Raw genomic sequence first — 25,900 nt, forward strand, 5'->3', positions numbered from 1 at the left:
ACTAACCATAGCAAGCAATCCTATTGCAAAAGAGAGAAGACACGCCAAGCCCCGAAAGAGGCGGGGGGTGGGGGTGGGGCGGGAAGACGGTTGGCAGTCCAGTAAAGTAAGACTCCCCTAAGGGGGTATTCCGAAGGCGGTGAAAGGTTCAGTAGTTGCGCCGCGGCCCAAGGGGGCGAAAGCGACCGGAGGGACGCGCTGGAGGCTGCTTATAGCCCTGACAGGACAGCGTTGGGAGGGGAGGCCGAGGCGGAGGCCTGAGGTGAGGGGCCTCGGGCCTGCCGCAGCTGCAGAGATAAATGTCGTGAGTTGGACGGGACGCGGAGGAGACAGGGGTTGGGAGTGTGTGGCTGGGCTTTCCGGTTTCCGAGCTTTAACATTTAAAAGCCTGACCGGGGAGGCCGTTGGCGTCTAGTCGTCACGACAACCACCCGCCCAGTGGTGGGGATGACGGGGGTGGGACTTTGGGTGGGGCTAACGGCTGCAGCCAAGAAACGGACGTGGATTCAGAGTCAGGATTCCGAGGAAACTTGGGATGCCAGTTTGTGTAGCATTTGGTTTAACCCTCATCTGCTGGATGAGCCAAGCTCCTCCGCTTGACGTTCAGGACCCTTCACGATCTGGTCTGTTTTTATCGAAAAGTCCAGCAATTGACACCTTCCCACCCCAAACTTTTTGGGCAATTTTCACTCCTCTGAGACACTACATGTTTTGCAGCCCAATGCCCTCCCATTTCCCTTCATTGCTTTGTCCACCTAAAGCACTTATCAGTCTCTGGTAGTCCCCTTCACCTACGTGATTCTGTTGTCCTCTGATCTGCCCTGCAGCCAGAGAACATCCCATGATGTATGTACCACATGCGTCCACACTGTGCAGTTTCCAGTTCTGGGTGCACCAAACTCCTGTCCCCACTCCTGTAAGCACAGAAAAAGCAAGAAGCCCCACTGCTGCTACACTGATGGGAGATTTGATGCAGAGTGGTAGCCACCTAGGGCTGGAGCAGGAGTGTTCTCTTCCTATTTTATAGGCACAGCTGCCTCAGGCTGCAAGGATTTTCTGGGCACTGGCTCGGAAGTACATCACTCTACATTCCTAAAGCCCCTTTGACCCATGAGGGGTTGGGCCTTTTCCTTTTAGACTGGGATACAAAAGGGGGGGCTGCTTCAGTGCCTTGGTATGAGGGTTAAATTGAGTGATGACTCAAAAAATATATATATGCTGGGACTCCAAAATGTCTCTAGTCTATTCCTTTGTAAGGGAGCAGTAAAAGTTAGTGGGGCCTAAAATCCCCTCTAATTTTGATAGCAAATTCTCTTTCCCATATACAAACAATACAACTTATCTGAACCTATGAAATATAGATAATAGTATATAGTATCTATGTTATATGATATATATATAGTTTATATATATCTATATATCATGTATATACATGTATCATTGTATATATCATATACTTATGTACATAATTATATATCAATATCTATATATTATCATATATCACTATATATTCATATACATATATCTTCGGTCTCCATACTGCACTGCACTGCACACAAACACACACACACACACACACACACACACACACACACACACAGTGCAGGGCATAGTGCCTCGCACTCAGTAACAGGAACCTGCAGAACCAGAAGGGAAATGGGGTAGGAGGTCTGTGAGTCAGTTTTCATCCCCCACAAAGTGGTAGATTCTTTGAAAAGGCACCGCCTGTTCCCCCGCCCCCAGCTCTTGACCCCTGGTCCCTGGATCCTGTCACCTTACCCTGCATCCTCTATAGGGTTCCTTGGATGATGGCACACTGAGAAACTTCCTCTGAGCCCAGGCCCCCATGGCATCCCAAGACAAAGATGTGGAGCCCTCACTGCCCTCTCCATGGGCCTCCCAGATGGGGCCCTGGGAGGCCATTCTTGAGGCTGTCAGGGAGCAGCTTCCATCTCTGGACTCGGATTCCTCTTTGGTAAGTAAGTACCTTCTTCCCATGTCATCTTAGGCCCTGATTGCTCTTCCTTTCCTATGACAAATGCGATGCTGATGCAAGCATGGCTATGAAGCTTATTAGCTCTGCATTCATCAACACTGTTTTTGTTCTCTGATTATATTTATTGGTGCTCAGCATCCTCTTGGGTCTTACTAGTGACCCCAAAGGACAACTGGAGAATTCCTCTGATGGCTTATCATAATGCACTGAAATGGTAGCCACCCTCAGTGGTGGTTCTAGCCAAGTTCTGGCTCAACAGAGAGTTGAGAAAGCACCTCAGCAGAGGAGGATAGCAGGAACATCAGCATCAAGCAGACCTGGGTCCCCATCCCCACTCAGTAGCTAACTTACCATGTAGCCTGTGGGCAGTTATCACTGGTACAAATTTGGGATTCTGTATGTAAAGTGCCTGGCCCAGAATGGGCACTCAACTAATAGAGTTAACAAAGCCACCCATATCCTAGGGTATTTTTTTAATCCTCATCCAAGGGCATATTTATTGATTTTAAGAGAGAGAGGAAGGGGGAGAGAGAAAAATCGATATGAGAGAAAAACATTGATATGAGACAGAAACATCAATTGGCTGCCTCCTGTATGCGCCCAGACCAGGGACTGAATTTGCAACCTTTTACTGCACAGTAAGATGCTTCACCAACTGATCCACCGGCCAAACCTTCATCCTAGTGTTTTTCTCACCCTGGTAAACACCCCCTTTTGCTTTATGGAAGATGGTGATAAACAGAGGTACATCATGTAAGCGTTAAGGACCAAGGCTCCACATTTTAAATTGTTGTAAGGATTAAATAATTAAATTTTGAGCACAGTGCTTGGGACATGGTGAATGTATAATACATAGTAATTTTCTTTTAAAAAAATATGTTTTTATTGACTTCAGAGAGAGGAAGGGAGAGGGAGAGAGAGATAGAAACATCAATGATGAGAGAGAATCATAGATCAGCTGCCTCCTGCATGCCCCCCACTGGAGACTGAGCCCGCTACTGGACATGTGCCCTGACCAGGAATTAAACTGTGACCTCCTGGTTCATGGGTCGACACTCAACCACTGAGCAACACTGGCCAGGCCATAGTACTTTTCTGATTGATCACATGCATTCATTCAACAAACATTTTTTTTAATATATTTTATTGCTTTTTTTACAGAGAGGAAGGAAGAGGGATAGAGAGTTAGAAACATCGATGAGAGAGAAACATCGATCAGCTGCCTCCTGCACACCTCCTACTGGGGATGTGCCCGCAACCAAGTTACGTGCCCTTGACCGGAATCGAACCTGGGACCTTTCAGTCCACAGGCCGACGCTCTATCCACTGAGCCAAACCGGTTTTGGCTCATTCAACAAACATTTAAGGAGCCTACTTAGCCTCTTCAAGGACCAGGAGGCCTTTGTAACGTTATACACTGTGGTGGGCCTTGCTTCACCATGATGCTAATTGTGCTTCTAGTTTCTACTTACTAAGAGAATGTTGGGTGGCAAAAGTGACTCTGAATTTAGGTTTAAGTGAGTTGTACCATCTTCTCATGTAGTGGAAATTAGGCATGTAAGTTGTGACAGCGACCCCACAAACAGAGCAAAGTGGGCAATGCACCATGTGGGAGCTCAGCAGTGGATGTCAAACACACAGGTTGGAGTTGGGTGTGTAGAAAAAGGTTTTAGAAGTAACAAGCCAGATTTGGGTCCTACCTGTGGCACCTGCAAAGATGAAAATGACACAGCTTCAACCCCAGAGATCTTCCAGTGCACAGCGAGGCTAATAGGGCGTAGATAATGCAACCCCAGTGCCTTTTCACATCTTCAATCTCATTTGCTCTCATCTTCAGAATACTCCTGTGAGATGGGCCTCCCCCACCCTACCTTAGAGGCGACAAATGAAGGCTTTATGTCATTAAAAGATGGTTCAAGTCATGGGGGAGGGGAAAAGCTGGACTCTGCTCTTTTAGCTACCACTTCGGTACCCAATTCATTCACACCAGGCATTAACTAAGCACCTGCTGTGTGCAATGTCAAGGGTGGCAGGTATGTGCAGAACTGGGAACTCAGAATCTCACTTCCACGAGATGGTGCTGCTGAGCTTACTTTTCTAAATCAGCAACAGGAACCAGCACTGCGCAAGGCCCTTTGGGAGAGAACTGGTTGCCCCTGCTGTCCTGCCGAGGCAGGGCAGAATGGGGTAAATGGGGCAAGGCCCTCCTGGCTCTGCCCCCTGCCAGGTAATCCCTGAGCTGTCTTGTCGTTCCACAGTCAGACTGCGGAGAAGAGGAGCTGTTCATCTACCAGCGAAATCAAACCACCTTGATTCCAGACTTGTCAGAGGAGCTGGCTGAAGACCCTGATGGGGCCTGGGTTGCTCCGGCCAACAGGTCTCCTCCTGAGGTCAGTGGAATGCAGACTCCAGGGAACCTGCTGGCAGAACAGGGTGTGGGAGTGAGTGTCCATGGCTCTCACTGGATTCTAACAGCAGTGTGGGTCAAAGAGGTCAAAACCCCTGGTCCAGCATCTCTGCACACCCAGGCCTTTCTCCAGGTACAATCCAAGGAGTTCAGACACCAAACATCTACCAGCCTTGTACATAGTACAATTTGAGGAGCCCAGCACCCTTAAGACCAGGATTTTTCTTCATTTCTATTATTACTTCAGCAATTCTTCGGGACGATTTTTTTAAAAATTCAAGATGGCAAAGTCCGTACCAATTTATGAGGGTCAAGCCATGGGCTTGCTCTAGAATCAAAAGGCTTGCGTTTTATCTTGTCCACCGCTTAATAGCTATGTAGCCTATTTATAGTGGCCAAAGGTGGAAGCAACCCACATGTCCGTCAACAAACAAAAGGGATAAAATGTGGTCTAGCCATACAGTGAAATATTATTCAGTCCCCTACAAGGAATAAAGTACTGACACATGCTACAGCATGATGAACCTTGGAAACTGAGCTAAGTGAAAGGGCACAAAAGAACAGACAGTATATGGTTCTACTTCATTGACATATCTAGAATAGGCAAGTTTATAGAGACAGAACGTAGATCAGAGTTTACCAGGGGCTGGACAAGTGGAATAGAGTTTCTGGGTTTTTTGTGGGGAGGGGTGTGGAATGAAAGAGCCTAGGAAATGGACAATGGTGATGGTTGCACTGGATTATGAATGTATTTAATGCCACTGAACTTTACATTTAAAAATATTTAACATGGCAAAGTTTGTTATAGACATGCCACAATTAAAAAACAAAAACAAAACTTCCTTAAAGTATGTTTTTGAGGCTGCTAACTGAGGACACCTGTTTTCTCAACAGCCACTTGTGGCACCTGTGGAGTTCTCAGCAGAGCCCTGGGGTGAATGGAATGTAAGGATGAAGGAAGGAAAGGACCCTGGCCAGCCGTTGGAGAGCGGTGGTGAGAGCGGTTCTCTTAGGATGCCTGAGGAGACCCCCACATGGCAGGAAGGTGACCTTGGGGACATGTCCTTCAACACCAAAGGATCCCTGAATCCTCCTTGGAGGCTGCAGGGAGAAGCCACCCTCTGTCTCCCAGGAGAAGACCTGAGGATGGACCCAAATGCTGTCCCCTGTGTTCAGAAGGGCTCAGACTCTGCAAACCGGAGAGCCCTCCGAAAAGAGAGAAGGAAGATGATTGAGAGAGACCTACTTCATAAAGTCACCTGGGGTGCCAGGGATCCCGCCTGCAGTGACCACAGTCAAGTGAAGGAGACACCCTGTGAATCTGCATCCACAGGTCTGAGACCAGGAACACCACCACAGGGGCCCCGGGAAGGCCTGCCAGTGCTCTCCCTCCAGGTAGGCAGCTCCCTTGCCCTGAGCATCCTCAGGGTGTGACCTGTAGTGGTCTCTAGACCTGTAGTGGTCACAGGCCAACTTGAGGGCTGGCCCATTACACCTGTCTTAATCTGTGGGAGCTGCTATAACAAAATCCCAAGATCCAGGCACCAGCACATTCTGTCTGGTGAGGGCCTGCCCTCTTCTCACTTTGTCCTCACTTGATGGAAGGGATTTGGGGCTCTTTTATGAGGACATTAGTTCCATTCATGAGGCTCCCCTCTCATGACCTAGGCACCTCCCAAAGGCATCACCTCCAAACCCCATCACTTTGGGGGTTAGGATTTCAACATATGAATTTGGGAGGGGCACCAACATTCATTCTACAGCAGCAACCTTAGGCCCATGGTCCCCTGTCCACTGGCAGACAGGCTGTCATACCTGTCTCAGGGTTTGTGCGGTACTGGCAGACAGACCATCCTCAGGTAGAGTTAACAAAAACAAGGAAGAGTAAGGAGACTCCAGCCTTCTTATAAAAAAAAGTGCTAATCCCAAGCATGTTTATAAAGACACACAACTGCAAATAAGAGAGAGAACAGAGCCCCAGCCAGTTTGGCTCAGTGGATAGAGTGTCGGCCTGTGGACTCAAGGGTCCCAGGTTCGATTCCGTCAAGGGCATATACCTTGGTTGCGGGCACATAGCCAGTAGGGGGTGTGCAGGAGGCAGCTGATTGATGCTTCTCTCTCATTGATGTTTCTGACTCTATCCCTCTTCCTTCTTCTCTGTAAAAAATCAATAAAATATATTTTTAAAAAATTAAAAATATCAATGGAAAAATACCCTCAGGTGAGGATTTTTAAAAAATGATGTTGAAAAACAAACAGATAAATAATAAAATAATTTTTTAAAAAAAGATAGAGAACAGACTCTGTCAAAGCATAATTCTCAAACGTTAATGCTCCCATTCTCCTACAAATAGTGAACACCTGTTAACATTAGATTTAGCTCATGAATGAGGGACCAGCAGGATGACAAAAGCAGTTCAAAGAGATTATAAGAAACTAGGATTTTGTAAGACATTGGAAGAAAAGAATTGAATGCCGAGATAAAATTGCTATATTAAGTGCAAAATCAGTCAACTTCCTACCCGGAAACTGAACTGATACCTTTGGGGCTATCTTCTTTACTGGACAGAAAAGAAAACCATTGCACTTTCTCAGTTTTACAAAGTGGTAAAACAGGTGGGCCCTGATCAATTGTGCAAACCAACCTCCCCTAGGAAGGTGAGCTTCTTAGAAAAGCTCCAGCATGACATTGGTCATGCAATTATCTTTTTTGCCTTATTTACAAATTTGAATAATTTTCTTAACAATTTGGAGAAAACTGGCATCAAGGTGTTCATGGAGGTCATTTTCACAAATTCCATTCTTATCAATTCCATTCTTTCTGTTCACTCCTGAACACTTTTATTTTCACTCACCTACAGGGCTGCAAGGAGCTGCAAGGTCATACATAACAAACATTAATTCCTGCTTAATTTCCCTCCTCTGATCACACCAACTCTCCCCCCACAGCATTCTTTTTCAAGTCTCCAGTTTTCAGCATTTGCCTCGAATTACCTGTTTCTTTTCTTTTTTAAATCTATTTTTTATTGATTTCAGAGAGGAAGGGAACAAGAGAGAGATAGGAACATCAATGATGAGAGAATCATTGATTGGCTGCCTCCTGCACACTCCACACTGGGGACTGAGCTTGCAACCCAGGCATGTGCCCTGACCGGGAATTGAACCATGACATCCTGGTTTATAGGTCAATGCTCAACCACTGAGCAATGCTGGCTGGGCACAATCTGTTTCTTAAGAGCAAAACTTTTTAACCTTCCAGTGTTTTAAACCTTCATGAACCTGCAAAGTTTTAAAAAGACACTGGGTTTTCTCCAGGTCAAAATATACCTTTGTGCCATACACAGAAGTATTAACCAAAAAGGCACAGGAAAGAGGTGCAGATCCCTGGTGCTTCATTCTGCAACCCACACAGGGTGGATGAGTAAGCCCCATTTGCAAATGTGGTCATGCCTCCAAATCCTGATTCCTGCTCCGGGACATCCCATGCCAGCCTCTGTTGCTCCCAGCACCCTGCGGCAGCCTTGTAATCTCCACTTTAAATCATTTCAGCAACTTGAAGAGTGGGATTTGGATCACATCCTTCAGAGTCTAGCTGGACAAGAAGACGACCGGGGAGATGGAGCACCTAGAGGAGTGTGGTGGGCAGCTGATCACCTCCAGGGCCCAGGTCTGACCTTAAACACCAGGGCCCAAGGGCATCTCCACAAGTAGCTCCTTCCAGGGCCTCTCAATAAAATAGGTTCATGGGCTGGGTACAGTCAGCCTTGCAGCCCACCATGTCCTCTCTGCTGCTCAGCCCTCACTGTCTTGAACATTCAGGTGCCAGTCCTTGAAAGACTTCATTTATTTACTCATTCATTCACTATATGTGTGACTGGCTGCTATGTGCCAGGCATAGACCAGGCCCTAAGGATACGAGAGGGAGCCCTTCAGAAGTGGTCCCTGCCCTTGACCTTTACCTTTTCCTCCTACCCACCTCTTGAAGCCTTCCTCTCTTTCCCTCTGGGTGGAAAGTGTGGAAAGTAATCCTGTCTTTGGCGCTTCTTCGGCCAACTTCTAAACACAATCCTGCTTCTACTGCTTCCCTGTTTACAAAAGAAAGCCAGGGATGTTGATTACTGTCAGTGCACTTATGGCCTTGCTCTGGGCCAGTGGTTGGCAAACTCATTAGTCAACAGAGCCAAATATCAACAGTACAACGATGAAATTTCTTTTGAGAGCCGAAAACTGACTTCTGCGCATGGGCCACGAAGTTTCAATCGCACTGTACTTGTGCGCCCGCACGTGGTATTTTGTGGAAGAGCCACACTCAAGGGGCCAAAGAGCCGCATGTGGCTCGTGAGCCGCAGTTTGCCGACCACTGCTCTGGGCAATCCTATATAATAAGAGCTAATATGCTAATTAGACCAGATGGTGGAAGGATGAGTGGTGGTGGGGGGGTCAGCGAGCCTGTGCTGCCAAGCCAGCCATGGCAGTCCTGGCACCCCCACTTCCGCAGAGGTGGTTGCAGGGGAGCGGGCCTAAGCTGCAGTTGGACATTCCCCCAGGGCTCCCAGGCTGCCAGAGGGATGTCTGACTGCCAGCTTAGGCCCGATCTCTAGGGGAGCAGACCTAAGCTGGCAGGTGGACATCCCCTGAGGGGTCCTGGACTGCAAGAGGGCACAAGCTAGGCTGAGGGACCCCTGAGTGCACAAATTTTTGTGCACTGGGCCTCTAGTTCTATAAATAAAACAATAGCTCCCTATTCCCTCCATGCCTGGCCCGTAAAGGTAAGTGGGGGCAGGTCTGAGATAAAGAAGCCAGGACATTCAGTTAGGCCTCCAGTTCAGAGTGAAGGCTCTGGGGCTGATAACCCTGTGCTGTTTTTAACAAGGTTTTGTTTGTAATTTAACCCCTGTTAACAAGCTGTGGAAAAACCCTATAAGGTGGGGTGAGAGTGGGGGCTGTAATTAGTACCCCTTTTTTGAGGACAATGTGGCAAAATGTTTTCTATTTAAAAGGCATATAAGCCTTTGATCAAGCTATTCCACTTCTAAAGTCTATCCTAACACATACTCACATAGGTGGGTAAAGATGTGTATTTAAGGATGTTCATCACTGTTGCAGTTTGTTTACAATTGTGAAAAATTGAAAGTAACCCATATTTAGTATCAGTATTCAATAGGAGTCTAGCTAAATCTATTAAACCACAGAACAATCTGCAGTGTTAGTCTGTATACATTAACTTGGAAAGATGTAATATATTCAGTGAAAAAATCTACAGAGGATAATCCAATTGCTATTTTTTTTAAAGTGAACTCAAGTGGAACTAGGGAATGGGATAAAGTGTCAAGAAGTCACCCCTAAGAGTTGTCTCCCTGCTCCTGAAGATACCACTCCCCCAGCCCTACTGGGTGGAGGTGGGATACCAAAGGGGTGGGGCAGGGCTTCCCAGGCCCCCTCACTTCTCCATGTACAAGCTGGAGGTTCATCCACATGAGGGGTCAGGCCTCTGTAAATCAGTAACCAAGTCCCCATTAGTCAGCCTCCCTTACTCTCTGGTCAGGTCATGCCGAGCCCAGTGCCCAGGACAGGCTCATGGAACAGCTCACCCTCCTGTGTGCCACGCAATTCAGAGCCTCTTCCTCTGCCTGGAAGACTCCTGCTGACATGCCCCCGGACAATGAGCAGCTGGAGGTCAGAAGCAGGTGGGACTTCTTGCCAGTCATGGCCCTGTCCTCTTTAGAACTGGCCCAGCCTTGTAGCCTATTGTGGGTGGGGCACTTGATATATATTTCTCATTTCATCTAAAAAAATCTGATCAAGTAGGTGCTACTATTTTCTCCATTTCATAGATGGGGAAACTGAGGCTTAGAGATGTTGACTTACACAGGTCATATGAAGCAAAGCTGGGACTCAGCCCCAAAGCACCTCTCTTTCTCCCACACCATGGAAGCCCTCCCTTCACCATCCACATGGTCTTCCAGGGGCATAGGGCCCTGGTCTTCTGGCCACTGTTAATTGGGCCAGCCCTGAATAGCTGACCCCAACCAGGACAATTAGAGCCTTTCCTTGGGAATTTTTACCCTGGTAAATGGGTAGAGGTAAGCGGGAGGAGAAAGGCCAGTTGTGGTGAAAAATACTAAGCTGGGGGTGGGGAGGAGCAGAGATGAGGACAGGGCCCAGTTGTATCCCTGTCCTTCCCACACTTCGGTTGTTCCACTCTTTTTTTTTTTTTAATATTTTATTGATTTTTTTACAGAGAGGAAGGGAGAGGGAGAATTAGAAACATGGATGTGAGAGAAACATCAATCAGCTGCCTCCTGCACACCCCCTACTGGGGATGTGCCCACACCAAGGTATATGCCCTTGACCAGAATCGAACCTGGGACCCTTGAGTCCGCAGGCCGATGCTCTATCCACTGAGCCAAACCGGTTAGGGCTGTTCCACTCTTTTTAAGAATCTGAGAGCCAATGATTCCCTTTTCGCTTGAGTTAGTTGGAGTGGTTTCTGTCCCTGGCAATCCGAAGTGTCAACAGAAATGTCGACCTGCACTGTTCAATTGTAGCCACTGGCCACATGTGGTTACTGAACCCTTGAAACATGGCCTGTGCAACTGAGGAACTGAATTTTTAATTTTATTAATTTAATTTTAATTAGCCTAAATGTAAATTGCAACAAGTGGCTACCATGATGGAAAGCACAGATATAGGACATCTCAATCATCACAAAAAGTTCTATTGGATGGCACTGGCCTGAATCTTAAGGGTTGTTCTGAAGAGTAAAATAATTCATTGATAGGCCCTCCTCAGTGCCCCACACACAGTGGGCGCTCAGTCAGTGGCAGCCAGTAGCCCAGCAACAGGTCCCCTGTAATCACTGAGAAGTGACTCAGCACCCCTGCTTTTCTCATCTCAGATGTGCTTTGACGGAGCTGGGCTTCCAGGCCGAGCTGAGTCAGCATCGGCCAAGGAACCCAGCAGAGCCTCCCACCACCTTCATCGACCTGAGGCCCACAGAGCCATCAAACCAGGGGTCATTGGAAAGGTACAGAGAGCAATGACAGCCCTGCAGCAAACCCACTGCTCTGTGGATGACACATTGGCCTAGAGGGGAACAGGGACTTTGAGGGTTGGAAAGACTTGGGCACGGGCAAGTCCTGGGAGCACCGCTCAGTTGAGAAGTGCTCTTAGCCAAGAGCCAACAGTCCCACTTGGTCCTCAGGAGGTTCTCCCAGCAGAGAGGGAGGAAGCAGAGGCAGACACAATCTTTCTAGGTCTAAGCAAACAGTCTAGGTGGGGTACATCGCCCTGGGTGCTTCCCTCTACCACCTGGCGGGAAGCCCAGTGGCCCTTTGGTTTGGGTTGGCTGGGCTTTGGCTGGCCTGCCCACCCTCCTGCCTTGGGTTACCAGGGAGGCCTGGGCACGCCAAGTCCTGGTAGGAGCCTGGCCTGGCCAGGGTGGATTGGGGCACATCTAGCGAACTCTCGTTTCCTCTGCCTCAGCCCCAGCTCCAGCTCCGGCTCCATCTCCAGCACCAGCTCCTCTGACAGTGAGGAGGCAGGGGAAGAGGAGACAGCTGCTCAGAGAGACTGGTAAGGCCCAGCGGGGCTACAGTAACCACTACGGGCTCCTGCTGCTTGGGGCTGCTCCCTGTTGCTTCCACACAAGCCCTTGGCTTGGCACATTTAATGTTTGTGCTTTCACCTCTATGTGTTGCACCCAAGCCAGCACATAAGGGTGTGGGAAGGTCTGGGGAAGTGGGGAGGGTAGTCTTGGGAGCCCACCTGGGACCCAGTATCATCTCAGCCTGATTGTTGTTCCCAGTCAACACCAAGGATGCCTTAGCCTGCTCTGAAAAACAGCTCCCCAAATTGATTTCACCCCCAATTGGTGATGGCAGTGGAAGTGAAGAGAAAGTACAGAGATGGAGTAAAGTGATGAAAGGCCTAGATGAAATAAGATGTGAAATGTCAAAATTTAGAGAAGGCGCAAGTCTCTTTCGGGCAGGGGAGGGGGGTTTGGGGGGTAAGTCTCCTTGTGGGGGGTGACACTGTGGTCATTGGCTAGTTACAACATGCTATAGCAGTGTCCATTTTTTGGAATTGGAAAGCTTGCTGATCCTATCCTTTGAGAATGTCAGTCTAATGCAACTTTTTCCATACTCTGGTCCATGATCAAGCATTATAGGAAAAAGGGGAAGAAAAATTTGGGTTGAGAAAGGACACATGGGCTTCATCCCAGACATGTTTAACATGATGACATGAGTTGTGACTCAGCAAGGGCGGGAAGCTGCAATCGTTTATGTACATCTTGAGAACTGGGGGAAAATGCTTCTGGAAGCACTGGCTTTTGTGTGCCCCATTTCAGTGGCAAAGCATTGGGAGGTTTGGCCTCCACTTGGCATTGACTGAGGTGGTTCTCTTGTGTTACAGGGACTGTTCTGGGAAAAGTCAGCTTCTCCAGCAGCTCAGGGCTTTTCGGAAGGGGATGGCTCAGCCCCAGTGGCCTGCCAACAAGGTTCCTAGCAGCCAGAAGGCTCCTGAAGATACAGCTGGATCTGGGACTGGGAGGAAGCAACATGTAACACTCTGAGTAAGGCAGAATGCCCTGGCCAGACACTCGGGAGGAAGTCCTGGGGCTCTGGGGGACCCTTTGGGCCAGGGATAGCCAGAGAGGTCCTGATATCTCCTCTGGGCCAACTGTAAATGCCTCTGGGACTGGATCTTAGGAGGTTTTTGGGATGGGTTGACTCCGTCAGCACACCCAGGCCTGATGGTCCCTTCACTCTCCTGTTTCCATTAGCAGGTGCTTTTGCAGTGCAGGGCCTCTCAGACTGGATCCGTCATCTAGCCCTCTGTTAGAATTTGGTCAGAACATTTTTATGCATTTACAGCAGAGATCCCAGCACAAACTTATACATTGTACAGCATGAAGACAACACAGGTGACCCTAATCCTCTGAGAGGGCGTGGAAGCCCGTGAAGACAATAGTTTTGTTCTGATCGTGGAACTGCGAGCCTTTACATCTTTGTCCATTTCTGCATTTTCCATTAATATACATCTGTTATTTTCATCATACAAGGTCTTTTTAAAAACTGTAAAACATACTTAGAGACTTTCAGGGTGAAAAGGGCCTTGAAAGAGAATTTAACCTGATTTTCTGGGTCCCTGGATACTCGCTCGTTTGTGTACTTACCACACCATACACACATTAAATGAACTTTTGAGATTTCTCTTTTTTCTTTAAGACACAAAGGCACATAGAGGTTCTAAGGTTATTCCAAACTAAAGGTGAAGTTGGCCTTTAAATACAGAGAGAATATTGAATGCTCTAACACCCGAAACTGTCCTTATTTCACAAGGTATCCTTGTGGATAGCCAGCAAGAGCTGAGGGCCCACAGGAGGCACTCCTGTCTCTCTCACCCTGTTTCTTTGCAAGCATTATGCCCCTGCCCCTCATTTTCATAGTCCCTTCATAACAGGCTGAAGCCCTGATACATGGCACCTCTGTTCCCTCCCCAACTTGTTTCCAAGATTTTGCTTGTCAGTCTTTTAACGCTCCTCCCCACCCCCACCTGCTGCATGGGTAGAGCAGAAAAATCATCTGGGGTCTTCCCATGCTGTGGACTGGGGTGGTCCAGCAGGGTCCTTGGCATTTGGGTGCATGTTCCAGCACTCAGCTAGGGTCACAGTTGGCTGCCATCTGCTGAGGGTGGGCAAGGGTCTCTTCCCATTCTGCTCTGCACCAGGCAAGACAGGCCCTGCAGGGCCTCAGCCAGCCACAGGAAGTCAAGATCAGGGCCACAGACACTACTTAATCTGGCCACAGGGTTCCCACAACCAGCCCCCACTCACAACAATGAAGGGCATTTTCATTAGAAGCCAGATGCAACAGGGGCTTCCGCAAGGCCATAGGAGCCCCCAGGAAGACGTTCCTGCAGAGAATGGGCATGCTGCTGTCGCTTGGGGTCCCCAGGCCCTGTCCCACCTGTGGAGGCCCCACACCCTCAGTTCTGGGGCACACACAGGACAGGGCAGCCTCAGTGTTGCATACCTCCACCTGTGCTGCCAGCCTAGCAGTCAAGAGCAAAGGCCATTTTTTCCCTTTAACCCCATTTCCCCCATCTCTACCCCTTTCGATGCCAGTAAGTTCATTTAGGATGTTTTGCAGTGATAGAAAAGAAACTTTGTTCCAAGTTCAACTTTGAATTATTCTCTGTCAAAGTAAAGTGGGAGGATGAGGCGGTGGGAGTTTAGACCTGGATTGAAAGCCTGTTCTGCCACTTGGCTAAGGTTCTTAGAGCTCTTGTGGCTTCAGTTCCCCATCTATAAAAGGAGACTAATGAAAAGTCCTACATCATAGCACTGCATGAGAGCATATCATGGAAGAGGCACTTGATGGGCTCAGCTATCAGACCAGGAAGAGGACAGCCTCCAGCACCAGGCGGTACCTGAGAGAAGTGAGCTGGGGCTCTTGGCTGTGTGTATGTGGGAGGCGGGTTGTCGGCAGTGTTGGACCAGCTAGATCTGGCTGGGTATACTTGTCCTACAAGAACTCTGGAAGCTGGCCTAGAAGGTGAAAACCATCTTTAAACTAGGCGGCCCCATTCTCCAGTGAATAGGCAGGACAGAGCACAATGGGGCTGGGAGGACCCACATAATGTATTAAGGGAGAACCGGTCACATGCCCTGGAACCTGAGTTGTGTAGAAAGGTGAAAATATATACAGCAATTGAGTGACAAAACAGTGGAGCGTCAAGAACTGGCATGAAGGCCAACGCCACCCAGCAATAAGGAACAGTCACATTTCCGGATAAAACATTCTAGAACCCAGTGATTTCAGCAGCTGCCCCATGACTCCAGATGACTAAACTGGACAAGGACTCTATACCTCTTCCCTCAGCCACTCAGGAGACCGTGGATATAAAGAGGCATGTCTACCTCAAAGTAGGGCAACCAAGACTGGCCTGTATCCTGGGACATGGCCACTTGGGGCTGGCGCAGAGGCAGCCCTGGATCCTTACCTGGGAGGATGGCAAGGCCAGTCAAATCCCCAGGCTTCCTCATGGGTTGGGGAGGTCTGGAGATGGAGTCAGGCATCCATCCTATGAAACTGTGGATCTTCAACTCACCCCATTGCCTTTTTTTAAAATTTATTTTTATTGATTTCAGAAAGGGAGAGGGAGAGAAAAACATAAATTATGAGAATCATTGATTGGCTGCCTCTTGCACGACCCCTACTGGAGGATCGAGCCCACACCTGGGCAGGTGCCCTGACTGGGAATCTAATCGAGGCCTCCTGGTTCATAGGTCAACGCTCAGCCACTTAGCCACACCAGTCAGGCACCCCATTTCCTTGTTGACACCACTGGAATGTAGGAAAAGCCCCCATCACCTACATTTAGAAAGTGTAGCAAGGTTGGAGGGGAAGGCTGGGGTATGTAATGCCATAAGCTACTGCAGCCATTGCAGCTTCCCCTGCAGTGGTTAAAAAGTGTCCCTCAAATTCTAGTCCAACCAGAACCTCAGAATGTGACCTTATTTGGAAATAGGGACATTGTACTAGTAGATGTAATTAGTTAAGATGAGGTCATTCAGAGGGGCCAGTAAATACAATCACTATATCCTTAGAAGAGGAGGGGACAGACACAGGGAGAAGGCCGCAGGGTCTGTGGGCCACATCGGAAGTGGAAGAGGCACAGGAGTTCTCTACCAGAGCCTCCAGAAGACACCAGGACTTTGGACTTGTGGCCACCTGGACTGACAGGATTAATTCCTGTTGTAAGCTGGCCAATGTGTGGTCATTTATACAGCAGCCTTAGAACCGAATACACCTGGCCCTGTGCCCAGCATTCCACCTGAAATGTCCCCTACTGTGTCCTCACACCAGGCCCAGGGGAGCAGAGTCCATGTGAAGATGCCTTAATGTCAGCGTTTCTGGCTCTAGCAGCTTCATAAACTGTGCATGGTAGTCAGGCTTTGGCCCCTGGGAACTCCTGGAGCCTCGAGGGTCTGGGTAGTGGCTACACCCCCTTGGTGTAGCTATGTGGTTATTTCTCCCCATTGTGGGTCCTCTGGTGTTTGTGGAGGTCGATGCCCCGGCGGAAGCCCTGGCCACAGGCTGGGCATGTGTAGGGCTTCTCGCCTGTGTGCGTCCTGCGGTGGGCGCTGAAGTGTGAGCTGTTGCTGAAGCGTTTCCCACACTCGGCACACACATAAGGCCGCTCCCCGGTGTGTGTCCGGCGATGGATGACCAGGCTGGAGCTCTGGCTGAAGCGCTTCCCACACTCGGCACACTGGTAGGGCTTCTCGCCCGTGTGGACCCGCTGGTGGGTGCTGAAGTTGGAGCGGTTGCTGAAGCCCTTCCCACACACGGGACACTGGTACGGTCGTTCCCCGGTGTGCGTGCGCTGGTGCTTGGTCAAGTGGGACGTCTTGCTAAAGCCTTTGCCGCATTCGGGGCACGTGTATGGCTTTGCCACCCTGCAGGGCCCCCCTCTTTCCAGAAGTTGCTCAGATTTGGTCAACCCCCTGACAGGGGCCGGCTTGTGACCTGGGAATGGGGGGCTGGGAACCCCGCACCGAGCAGACAGCACTCGGTCCCATTCTGTTCTCATCTGTGTGTCCTCTTCATCCTTAAACTGCATTCCAAGGCCTGAGACAGAGAAAGCAGAGGAGGAGGAGGGGAGCTTCTGATAAGAAGGCAAAGGCTGAGTGGGCAGCCCTTCTGAGGAAAATGGAGAGCATTGCTCTTCAAATCCCTCTCAAAACACAAGCATGTCAGCCAGACCCTGACGTGAGGTGCTAACACCACGGCCAGAGGCTGTTATAAACACACATCAACTTGTTTAATCCTTGTAATGCCCATGTAATGCCCATGAGGTGGGTGCTATTACTGTCCCATTTTATGGACAAGGAAACTAAGGCACAGGGAAGTTAGGGAACTTACCAGAGTCACTTAGCTGGTAAGTTAAGAGGCCCAGTAGTCTGTCTCTGGAGTCTGGGCTCGTAACCTCTAGGCCAGGGGCAGTGGTGCACCTCAGGCAACACTTGACAATGTCTGGAGACATCTTGGTTGTTATGTCTAGGGCCTGGAGTGTTGCAACTGGCATCTAGTGGGTGGAGGCCAAGGATGCTGATGTATAGTCTTTGGTACACAGATGGCCCCACAACAAAAAACGACCTGGCCCTCGTGTCAATAGTGCGCAGGGAGGGAGAGCCTGCTCTAGGTTGTTCTGTTTAAAGCAGGACCAAAAGGCCTGGTGACCCAGATCCTCAGTCTCCCGCTCATGTACTTAGGGGCAGCCCCTGAACCCTTTGCAGACCCAAGTACAAGAGTGACCACCGTGGTGACACAAGCACAGAATAAAAGGATCCTGGAACGGACCTTGGCTCTATCCCTCCAGGTTGTGTGACTTTGGTCAAGTGCTTTATTCTGCTTCCTTGTCTAAGACATAAGGCAAACTCCACCTGGGGGACCTTGAGCATGAGGCATGCTGGGGCACTGGGGCTGGGGGGTTGGGGAGCTGGGGAGCAGATGGCTTCAAGCAGAACCCCCTGAAAAGCTGACAGTGGGGGCACACTGAACCGACAAGGAGGAACAGAACTTTCTGTCACCCTGAGATATGTCTGCTCTAAGACCCAGAAGCCAAACATGGGCTTCAGTTCACATTTACTGAATCCTTAATCCTTACATGTGTACAATTAAGATGTAACCACCTCACTGGTCTGTTGTGAGATTGTTTTTTGTTTTGTTAATCCTCACCTGAGGATATTTTTCCCATTGATTTTTAGGGAGCATGGAAGAGAGAGGAAAAGACAGAACACATCGATTGGTTGCCTCCTGCATGAGCCCTGACCAGGGCCCAGGCCAGGGAGGAGCCTGCAACTGAGGTATGTGCCTTTGACCGGAATCGAACCCAGGACCCTTTGGTCCGCAGGCCGACGCCCTATCCACTGAGCCAAACTGGTTAGAGCTGTTGTGAGAATTTTTAAAAAGGAATTGAAACTGGCAGTTCTTCAAAAGGTTACATAGTCACATGACCCAGCAATCCATCCCCAGGTGTAGGTTCAAGAGAGTAAGTGCTGACAGGGTGACACTCGGGGACTCTCTGATCCAGCTCACGCTTGGCCTGGCTCCTTGCCCTCCTTTCTTCCTTGGGAACTAGTTTCACTTTTGCTCCTGCGGGCAGTATATGGTCCCAGACTGACCTGGTATGACTCTCCATCTCCACTGAGGATTTCTGCTGGAGCCCCAAACCTTTCTCAAGGTCACTATCTCCCCTTGCTTTTCCCTTGGGCAGGGGTCAGCACACCTGGACCCATAGGCAGTGCCTATCTCTATAAATAAAGTTTTCTGTTCTTTTGTGGCTGCTTTCACGCCAAGATGGCAGAGACTGTATGGCCCACAAACCTGAACAATTTATTATTTGTCCTTTTACAGAAAAGATCTGCTGACTCCTCCTCTAAGTCCTTGGCTTGAACTACACAAACACAATCACCATGGTTTAAACCCCAGGAGAGGACAGAAGCTAACCTGGGACTTCTGTTTCCTTCTTGCTGACCCCGCCCCCTTGCCACCTGAGCTGGCACCACCAGAGACATCCCTAGGTCGCAAGGCAGCAAGAGCTGGGTCCCGCAGGCCTCCTCCTCACCCCTGCCGGGCTGTCAGATGGGGCCTGGGAGTGGGGAGTCCTGCTTACAGGAAAAGAGAGGGGAGGATGTGAGTGTGGGCTGTATCAGAACCGTGGGACTGCAAATCCTTTCCTCGTGAGGGCAAAGGGGCATCAGAAGAATCTATAGAAAAGTGAGATGCTCTGAAAGACAAAGGTTTTGCTTCTGTGCAGACTGTTTCCTCTGAGGGAGGGGAAGTGAGGAAACAGGGCTCAAGGCTTTCACTGGCTCTGGGAGGGGAAACCCTGACACCCTGGAGGAGTCTGGAGTTTCATCACAACAGAGACTAAGTGGCCAAGGATTACAACTAAGTGGGAGACAGATATGGAACAGAAAGCATGGAGCAAGGGTCCAGCAACAGTGTGCACAGAAAATTTTAGTGTTCTCCTTCTATGAGGCAGTGGAAAGGTTCATTTTCATTCATTTCACAGATTCTTAGTTTGAAAAAAATGAGGATATAAAGGAAAGTATGTAATGATTATGGCTATGTTGTTGGTTTAAATGCTAATGTAGATGCCGCTGTTGGAGGTGTTATGTAGATGTGATTAACATTTACAAATCAACTGACTTAAGTAAAGCAGATCACCCTCTGCACTGGAGGTGGGCCTCATCTAACCAGGTGAAGGCCTTAAGAGCAAATCCTGAGGTTTTCCAGAGAAGGAATTCTGCCTCAAGACTGCAGCATAGAAATCTTGCCTGAGTTTCCAGCCTGCTGCCTTGCCATACAGATTTTGGACTTGCCAGCCTCCACAATCATGTGAGCCAATTCCTTAAAATAAATCTCTTTATATATACACATCCTATTAGCTCTGTTTCTCTGCAGAACTCCAACTGGTACAAAGCAGCATCTCATCTCCTTTAGAAAACATTTTAGGGAGTAAGTGGCAAGACAAGACAAGCAGAAAGAGAAGAGACAGTGTTGAGTGGGGAGCCGGGGCGCTGGTAAGGAGAGGCCATTGATGACCAAGGCCTTGCCAGGAACAGCTCTACCTATGGGGGCTGAGGGCAGCACTGAGGCTGAAGGGAAACTGGACCAATTGTATGGGTGCAGGAGTGAAAGAAGAAGGAACTCAGGACAGCTCTGGGCATCTGCCTGGGATGTGGTGAGCCACCACACTGTCCCCACTGCAGCTGGGCCACTGACAAGACACCAGCAAACCTGGCTTTGCAGGCTGTATGCAGCTAGATACCAAGCAAAATTGCAAGAGAGCACACCTGGCCTACTAAACCAACCCCTGGGCATGGGGCCAGTGAATTCCTATTTCTAAAATGCTTCCCATGATTCCTCAGGCTACTACAGTTTGAGAACTGCTAGACTGGCTCCTGTAGGCATTAGGGAGCCAGGGAAGGTGTGAGCGGGGAGATGGCCTGGGTCTTGGGTCCTGAAGGCAACACACCTGGGGGATGCCAGGTCAGCTACATCCAACATGAGGCAAAGAGCCTCCGCCCCCTAGGACTGGCCCACACCAGACATCATGGTTTCTAATGGGTAGCAGCCAGGGTCTCCTCACATGTTACCTTCACTCTCTGGCAGCATGTCCCAACTTTGGTCCTGCTGAGGTGGGTCCAGACACCCCCACTCCTCCTGGGACAGGTACACGGCCATGTCCTCCAAGGTCACTGGTACCTGCAAGGACACAGCCCACTCAGTCCTACAGGCTGGGCCAGCCTGGTGAGCTGACCTTTCCCTTCCACTCACGGCACAATGGTGGGTCCTGCTTACCTCCCACCACTTTTTCCCTCCCCACACTTTCCCTCTCCACATGCTGTCATACACCTCTCCTCCCAACCTCAGCTCACAGACACGGCAGGATCCTGCTCTTTGGGACAACACTGTTGCCATCATGCTCTGTCCTGTTGTTGCAGGGCAGTACAGGGTGGACAGATTCGCTGTGCGGAGCAGCCAGATCCACTGTGTGCTCAGCCACTGGGGCCCATACTCCTTGGCGACACGGGTTAGCATGCCCTACCTCAACTCAAGCCAGCCCTGGGACCCAAACGGGGTGACTTGAGGATTTCAGGTGCTAGATTTGGGAACCTCTAAGCCAGCGGTTCCCAAATCTAGCACCAGACTGACCTGGGGAACATGATTAAAACTCAAGCAAAAGTAAATAAATAACATAAATAAAACCCAAGCTTACAAGGTCCAGAAGAGACAAATGCAGAAACAGAAAGAGGATCAGTGGTTGCTGGGGCCTGGGGGAGGGGCAATGGGGAGTGACCACTAAAGAGTGTGGGGAATTTTGGGCAGGTGGTGAAAATATTCTAAAATTGATTGTGGTGATTGCATAACTCTGTAAATATACTAAACACTGTATACTTTAAATAGATGAAATGTATGTATATGAATATTTCAATAAACTTTTATTTAAACAAGCATAAAAGACTATTCCAGGCCATGGCTGGGAGAGGAATCTTTATTTTTACCTAGAGTCCCAAGAGATTCTAACACCCAGTTGGGTTTGAGTGATTGCCCAAGCTCACCATTGGACCCCAGACTCCTACAAACACACCTAATATTCAGGTGGCATCTGAGAAAGAGCAAGATACTCCTAGTAGGCAAAGGTCATTTCAGGGGGGAGTGTCTCAGAAACCCACAGTCCTGGTCACGGGAGAGAAGTGTCTCCATAGGGATGCTGCAGACCAGGAATGCCCGCTCACCTGGGACCAGGCTGCAAGGAAGGATGTGGCTGGTACTGCCATCTCCTGGTGCTGGGAATTGACTGGGCCTGGGGAAAGAGCAGTCACCAGTGAAGTCCACATAGCCCACCTGTGAGCACAGCAATGAAGGCCAGGACAGGTCCAGCAGCTCCCCACCTGTGCTCAGCTCCCCACCAGGAGCCACATGCACACAGGCCTCAACCTCCCGCAACACTCTTTTCCCTTTGCCTCCCTCTCCTGTAGGGCTGCTTCCTTAAGGGCGGCTACTCACCCCTCTTTGGCCAGAGTTCAGGGTTTCTTTTTAGTTTGCGGCTTAGCTGGGCTGGGGGCCGCTGGCTGGAATCCCGAACTCCTTCCTCCAGGGACAACTCCTTTGGCTGGGCCTCTGCCTGACGTTTCAAAGACTGTTCCCCCATCTGGTGGGGCACTGCATGGTCAGAGAGTACCTCCGGGCCCTGCACACAGATGGAGAGCGCCAACCAGCTCCCAGGTCAGAGGGAGACCCACAAGGTCTCCAACCCCTTGTCGGGCACCCCTGGCCACCCTCACCACCAAAGTGGCCTCATCATTGCGCTCTTGGCCCTCCACATGCCACACACAGCCCTACCTCCAGCAACACCCAGGGAGAATGTGAGCTGGGAAGAGGTCAGGTTCCTAGCTTGGACACAAGGAGGCCTGGTCTGCTCCTGAATGAGACTCCAGTCTCTCCCTGTCACATTGCATTGGTGTCACTGTCACACTCTTACCCTTGTTTCTTGGTGCTCTCAACAAACCCTGGGCTAGAAGGGCCCCGTATCAAATCTCATTTTGGAAGTTGGCATTACTGCATTTGCTACCTTTTTTGAAATCACTTATAGGTGCTCTGGGATAATCTAATTCCTTATTCCAGAGAAGGTGAATTGAACAAACTTGAGTCACAGTTTACTGAGCTCTGCAATAGCACTTGAGATAAGAAACATTCCCCAGGGAACTGCTAAGACAGCTGGAGAACCCATCTCAGGCTCCCTCTCATCCAACATCCCACACCTCTGACAGGAGACAGTCCTAGAGATTCCAGGGTACACAGTGACAAAGGGAAGCCATGCAGGAACCCCCAGAACCAGGCTGGAGGGGTTGGGAGTTCTTATTAGTCACTAGGACTATAGGATTTGCTTACTGCACTCAACTCACATAGTGGTCAGGTTTTGGGGGAATGTGTCTGTCCTGCTGGATGCAAGGGAACAGCAGTGTGTGGGCAATGGCACTGCCACAGGAAGAAAGTGACCTGTCAGCATTTGCCAAACATCTAATCTGGGCATGGCACTGAAAAAAGAATTTAAAAAGGCAAAGTGGCTTTTTAATTTTTTTTCATTTAATGAGTTTAGTGACTAAAAGCACGAGAAATTTGTGAGAGACTTCCCACTCCCCAAATCTGGTTAGGAGGAGGTGGCATGTGCTCTAGAGCAGGCATCCTCAAACTTTTTAAACAGGGGGCCAGTTCACTGTCCCTCAGACCGTTGGAGGGCCGGACTATAGTTTAAAAAAACAACAACTATGAACAAATTCCTATGCGCACTGCGGGCCCGGGCCGAATCAGCTGCTAAGCAGGACAGACAGCAGCACCCAGCGGGCCGGATAAATGTCATCGGCGGGCTGCATGTGGCCCGCGGGCCGTAGTTTGAGGACGCCTGCTCTAGAGTTACACTGTCTATAGAACTTCCCACGATGATGGAAGTGTCCTATAGCCACACTGTCCAGTATGGCAGTCACTAGCCACGTGTGACGACTAGGCACTTGAAATGTGGCTGGTGTGACTTAGGAATTACATTTTTAATTTTACTTAATTTTAAAAGTCACATGGGGCTGTTGGACAATGTAGCTCTACAGCAGTGGTTCTCAACCTTTCTAATGCCGCGACCCTTTAATACAGTTCCTCATGTTGTGGTGACCCCCAACCATAAAATTATTTTCGTTACTACTTCATAACTGTAATTTTGCTACTGTTATGAATCGTAATGTAAATATCCAATGGTCTTAGATGACCCTGCTAGCGGTTCTCTACCTGTGGGTCGCGACCCACAGGTTGAGAACCACTGCTGTAGAGCCCAAGACCATCAGAAAACACAGATATTTACATTACGATTCATTAACAGTAGCAAAATTACAGTTACGAAGTAGCAACGAAAATAATTTTATGGTTGGGGGTCACCACAACATGAGGAACTGTATTAAAGGGTCGCGGCATTAGAAAGGTTGAGAACCACTGCTCTAGAGAGATTTGGGAACATCTGGGGGCGCTAATCAGGGCACTCACCAGCCATGAGCACCTCCCTCTGTTGGGATCTCTTCTACTCCCACGGCCATGCCTTGGAAGGTGTCCAATCTGTGCCTGGCCCATGCTGTGACAGTATTAGCAAACCAATCCACACTAGCTTAGAAAAGACTATCAGAGCTAGATGTGGTTAATCAACAGGTGGATACCCCTTGGCCAAGGATGAGAAACTTTATAGCTGCCTTCTTCCATTCAAAACATCTGGTTCTCCCAATGACCCCACCTGGCCACAGCTCCAGAACCCAAGGAATCTCCAAATGCAGACCCCAGCAGCAGGGCCCTGAGGACACAGAGCCCCTTTCCTCACCTCAGGGCTAGAATGGCCCCCACCTCACCCTCTGTTTCCTGGGCTCCCGCTGAAGCCCTTCCACGAGGACCACGGCCTCCTCACCACTCTCCGGCTGCCGCTCCCGCACCCGGGCCTGGATCTCCCCAGGCAGCACCATCAGGAACTGCTCCAGCACCAGCAGCTCCAGGATCTGCTCCTTGGTGCGCAGCTCCGGCCGCAGCCAGCGGCAGCAGAGCTCCCAGAGGCGGCTCAGGGCCTCCCGAGGGCCGGCCACCTCCTGGTAGCAGAAGAGCCGGAAGAGCTGGCGGAAGGTCTCAGGGCTGGGGTCTTCCATCTTCGCGGCGGGCTCCCCTTCCCAGTGGAAGTCCTCCTCCACCTTCACAATCAGGATCTCATCCTCCTCCAGGGGTGGTGGGGGCGGGAGGCCCCGGGCAGTCGCCATGTTCCCAGTGGGCCTTGCTCCTTCTCAGGCCTCAGGGATCAAATTTGTCTCTCCCTATACCCCTGGCCAGGCACTGGGTAGATGTTTTTTCAGGAATCTGTGGACAGAAGATAACATCATTTGAGGTGCACTGGGGCTGGATAAGCGTCTGCACCTATAAGCCCCTGCGTTCCAGAACTAACTCACCCTCTTTGGCAAAAAGCAAGGGTTGAAATAGATCAACTTATCTCTGTTACTAACTCCCTGCTAGTTCCGGGACAAACTGCTTAACCTCTCTGGGCCTGAGTTTCCTCATTTGAAAAGAAAAGATGGTGAAATCATCCATACACAGGTTGCTGAGGGAACTACACGGGATGTTTGGGAAGTTTAGCGCAGTGCCTGGAACCGGTCAGAGGTCGAGAAACGCTGAGTTTTCATTACATTACAGTTGACCCTTTTGGGTGGGGTCCCTTTGGAAATATGGTGGGAACCAGAGTCCCCTCTGCCCAGGAGGACGCAGATTCTGTCTCAACCTGACACGGGATTCGGGCGCGGTGAGTAAGTCCCTCCACGAGCCCCGCCGGGTACACTGAGTGGACAGTCACCACGGGGGTCCCTCCAGCTCCAGGACCCTGGGAGGGTGGGACTCCGGGCGGACTGCCCAGATCTCGGAAAGTGAGCGGTGGCCGAGCCCGGAGCACAAACCAGGGTGCTGGAGCGGGCCGCGGGATGGCAGTTAGAGTCGGGACCCCGGGCCCTCGAACTCACCCGCTGCGCTGTGGACCCTGGAATGTTCGGTGTGCGGGACGGGAGCGGGAACGCGGGCGCTGGGGACTCGACGGGCAGGCTGGCTTGGGTCGTGGGCGGGGAGGTAGAGGACCCCGAGGCAGTGTGGGCAGGTCCACGGGAAGCTTTGGGCGGGGCGTCACTTAGTCCTCGAGCGATTGGCCGAGCTGGCTGTCAAGAACAGTAATTAGATTGAATAGGCGGGTGTTTGGGAGGTGTTGTGGGTTACGTAATCCTCGCACCATTAGTTGAGAGACTGTCAGGCGTTGGCTGGAGGCCACGTAGGCGGGCCTGCAAGATGCATTTTGGATAATGTAGTTCTGGAACCCCCGGCGAACCGTTATGAGTGTGGGGAGGAGGCATACGTGAGCCC

At 50.0% G+C, this 25,900-nt stretch overlaps 2 protein-coding genes across 5 annotated transcripts; one reads left to right on the forward strand and one right to left on the reverse strand.

The window, feature by feature from the left end:
• The first annotated feature begins 62 nt into the window (after positions 1 to 62).
• DNAAF8 (dynein axonemal assembly factor 8) lies at positions 63 to 20,991 on the forward strand. 4 transcript variants are annotated; one of them, XM_080681103.1, is made up of 10 exons: positions 70 to 304; positions 1,796 to 1,975; positions 4,255 to 4,386; positions 5,298 to 5,798; positions 7,953 to 8,070; positions 9,949 to 10,090; positions 11,302 to 11,430; positions 11,889 to 11,978; positions 12,819 to 12,978; positions 18,830 to 20,991. In XM_080681103.1, the coding sequence occupies exons 2-9, from the start codon at positions 1,847 to 1,849 to the stop codon at positions 12,976 to 12,978; spliced, it is 1,401 nt and encodes a 466-aa protein (XP_080537229.1). In that variant the 5' UTR covers positions 70 to 304; positions 1,796 to 1,846; the 3' UTR covers positions 18,830 to 20,991. The 4 variants fall into 4 exon arrangements, with proteins under 4 accessions (XP_080537230.1, XP_080537229.1, XP_080537228.1 ...); XM_080681102.1 differs by lacking the exon at positions 18,830 to 20,991 and adding an exon at positions 13,189 to 13,613; XM_080681104.1 differs by lacking the exons at positions 11,302 to 11,430; positions 18,830 to 20,991 and adding an exon at positions 13,189 to 13,617 and having other exon boundaries at positions 63 to 304.
• On the reverse strand, positions 15,535 to 25,663 carry ZNF500 (zinc finger protein 500). The gene is made up of 6 exons (XM_080681106.1): positions 25,510 to 25,663; positions 24,367 to 24,859; positions 21,992 to 22,175; positions 21,721 to 21,788; positions 20,578 to 20,686; positions 15,535 to 17,041 (listed from the first exon to the last, which is right to left on the reverse strand). Exons 2-6 carry the CDS (start codon positions 24,760 to 24,762, stop codon positions 16,437 to 16,439), a joined length of 1,362 nt encoding a protein of 453 aa, XP_080537232.1. The 5' UTR covers positions 24,763 to 24,859; positions 25,510 to 25,663; the 3' UTR covers positions 15,535 to 16,436.
• Between the last annotated feature and the right edge of the window lie 237 nt (positions 25,664 to 25,900).

This window comes from Plecotus auritus, assembly GCF_963455305.1.
Source record: "Plecotus auritus genome assembly, chromosome: 7".
Taxonomy (NCBI): Eukaryota; Metazoa; Chordata; class Mammalia; order Chiroptera; family Vespertilionidae; genus Plecotus; species Plecotus auritus.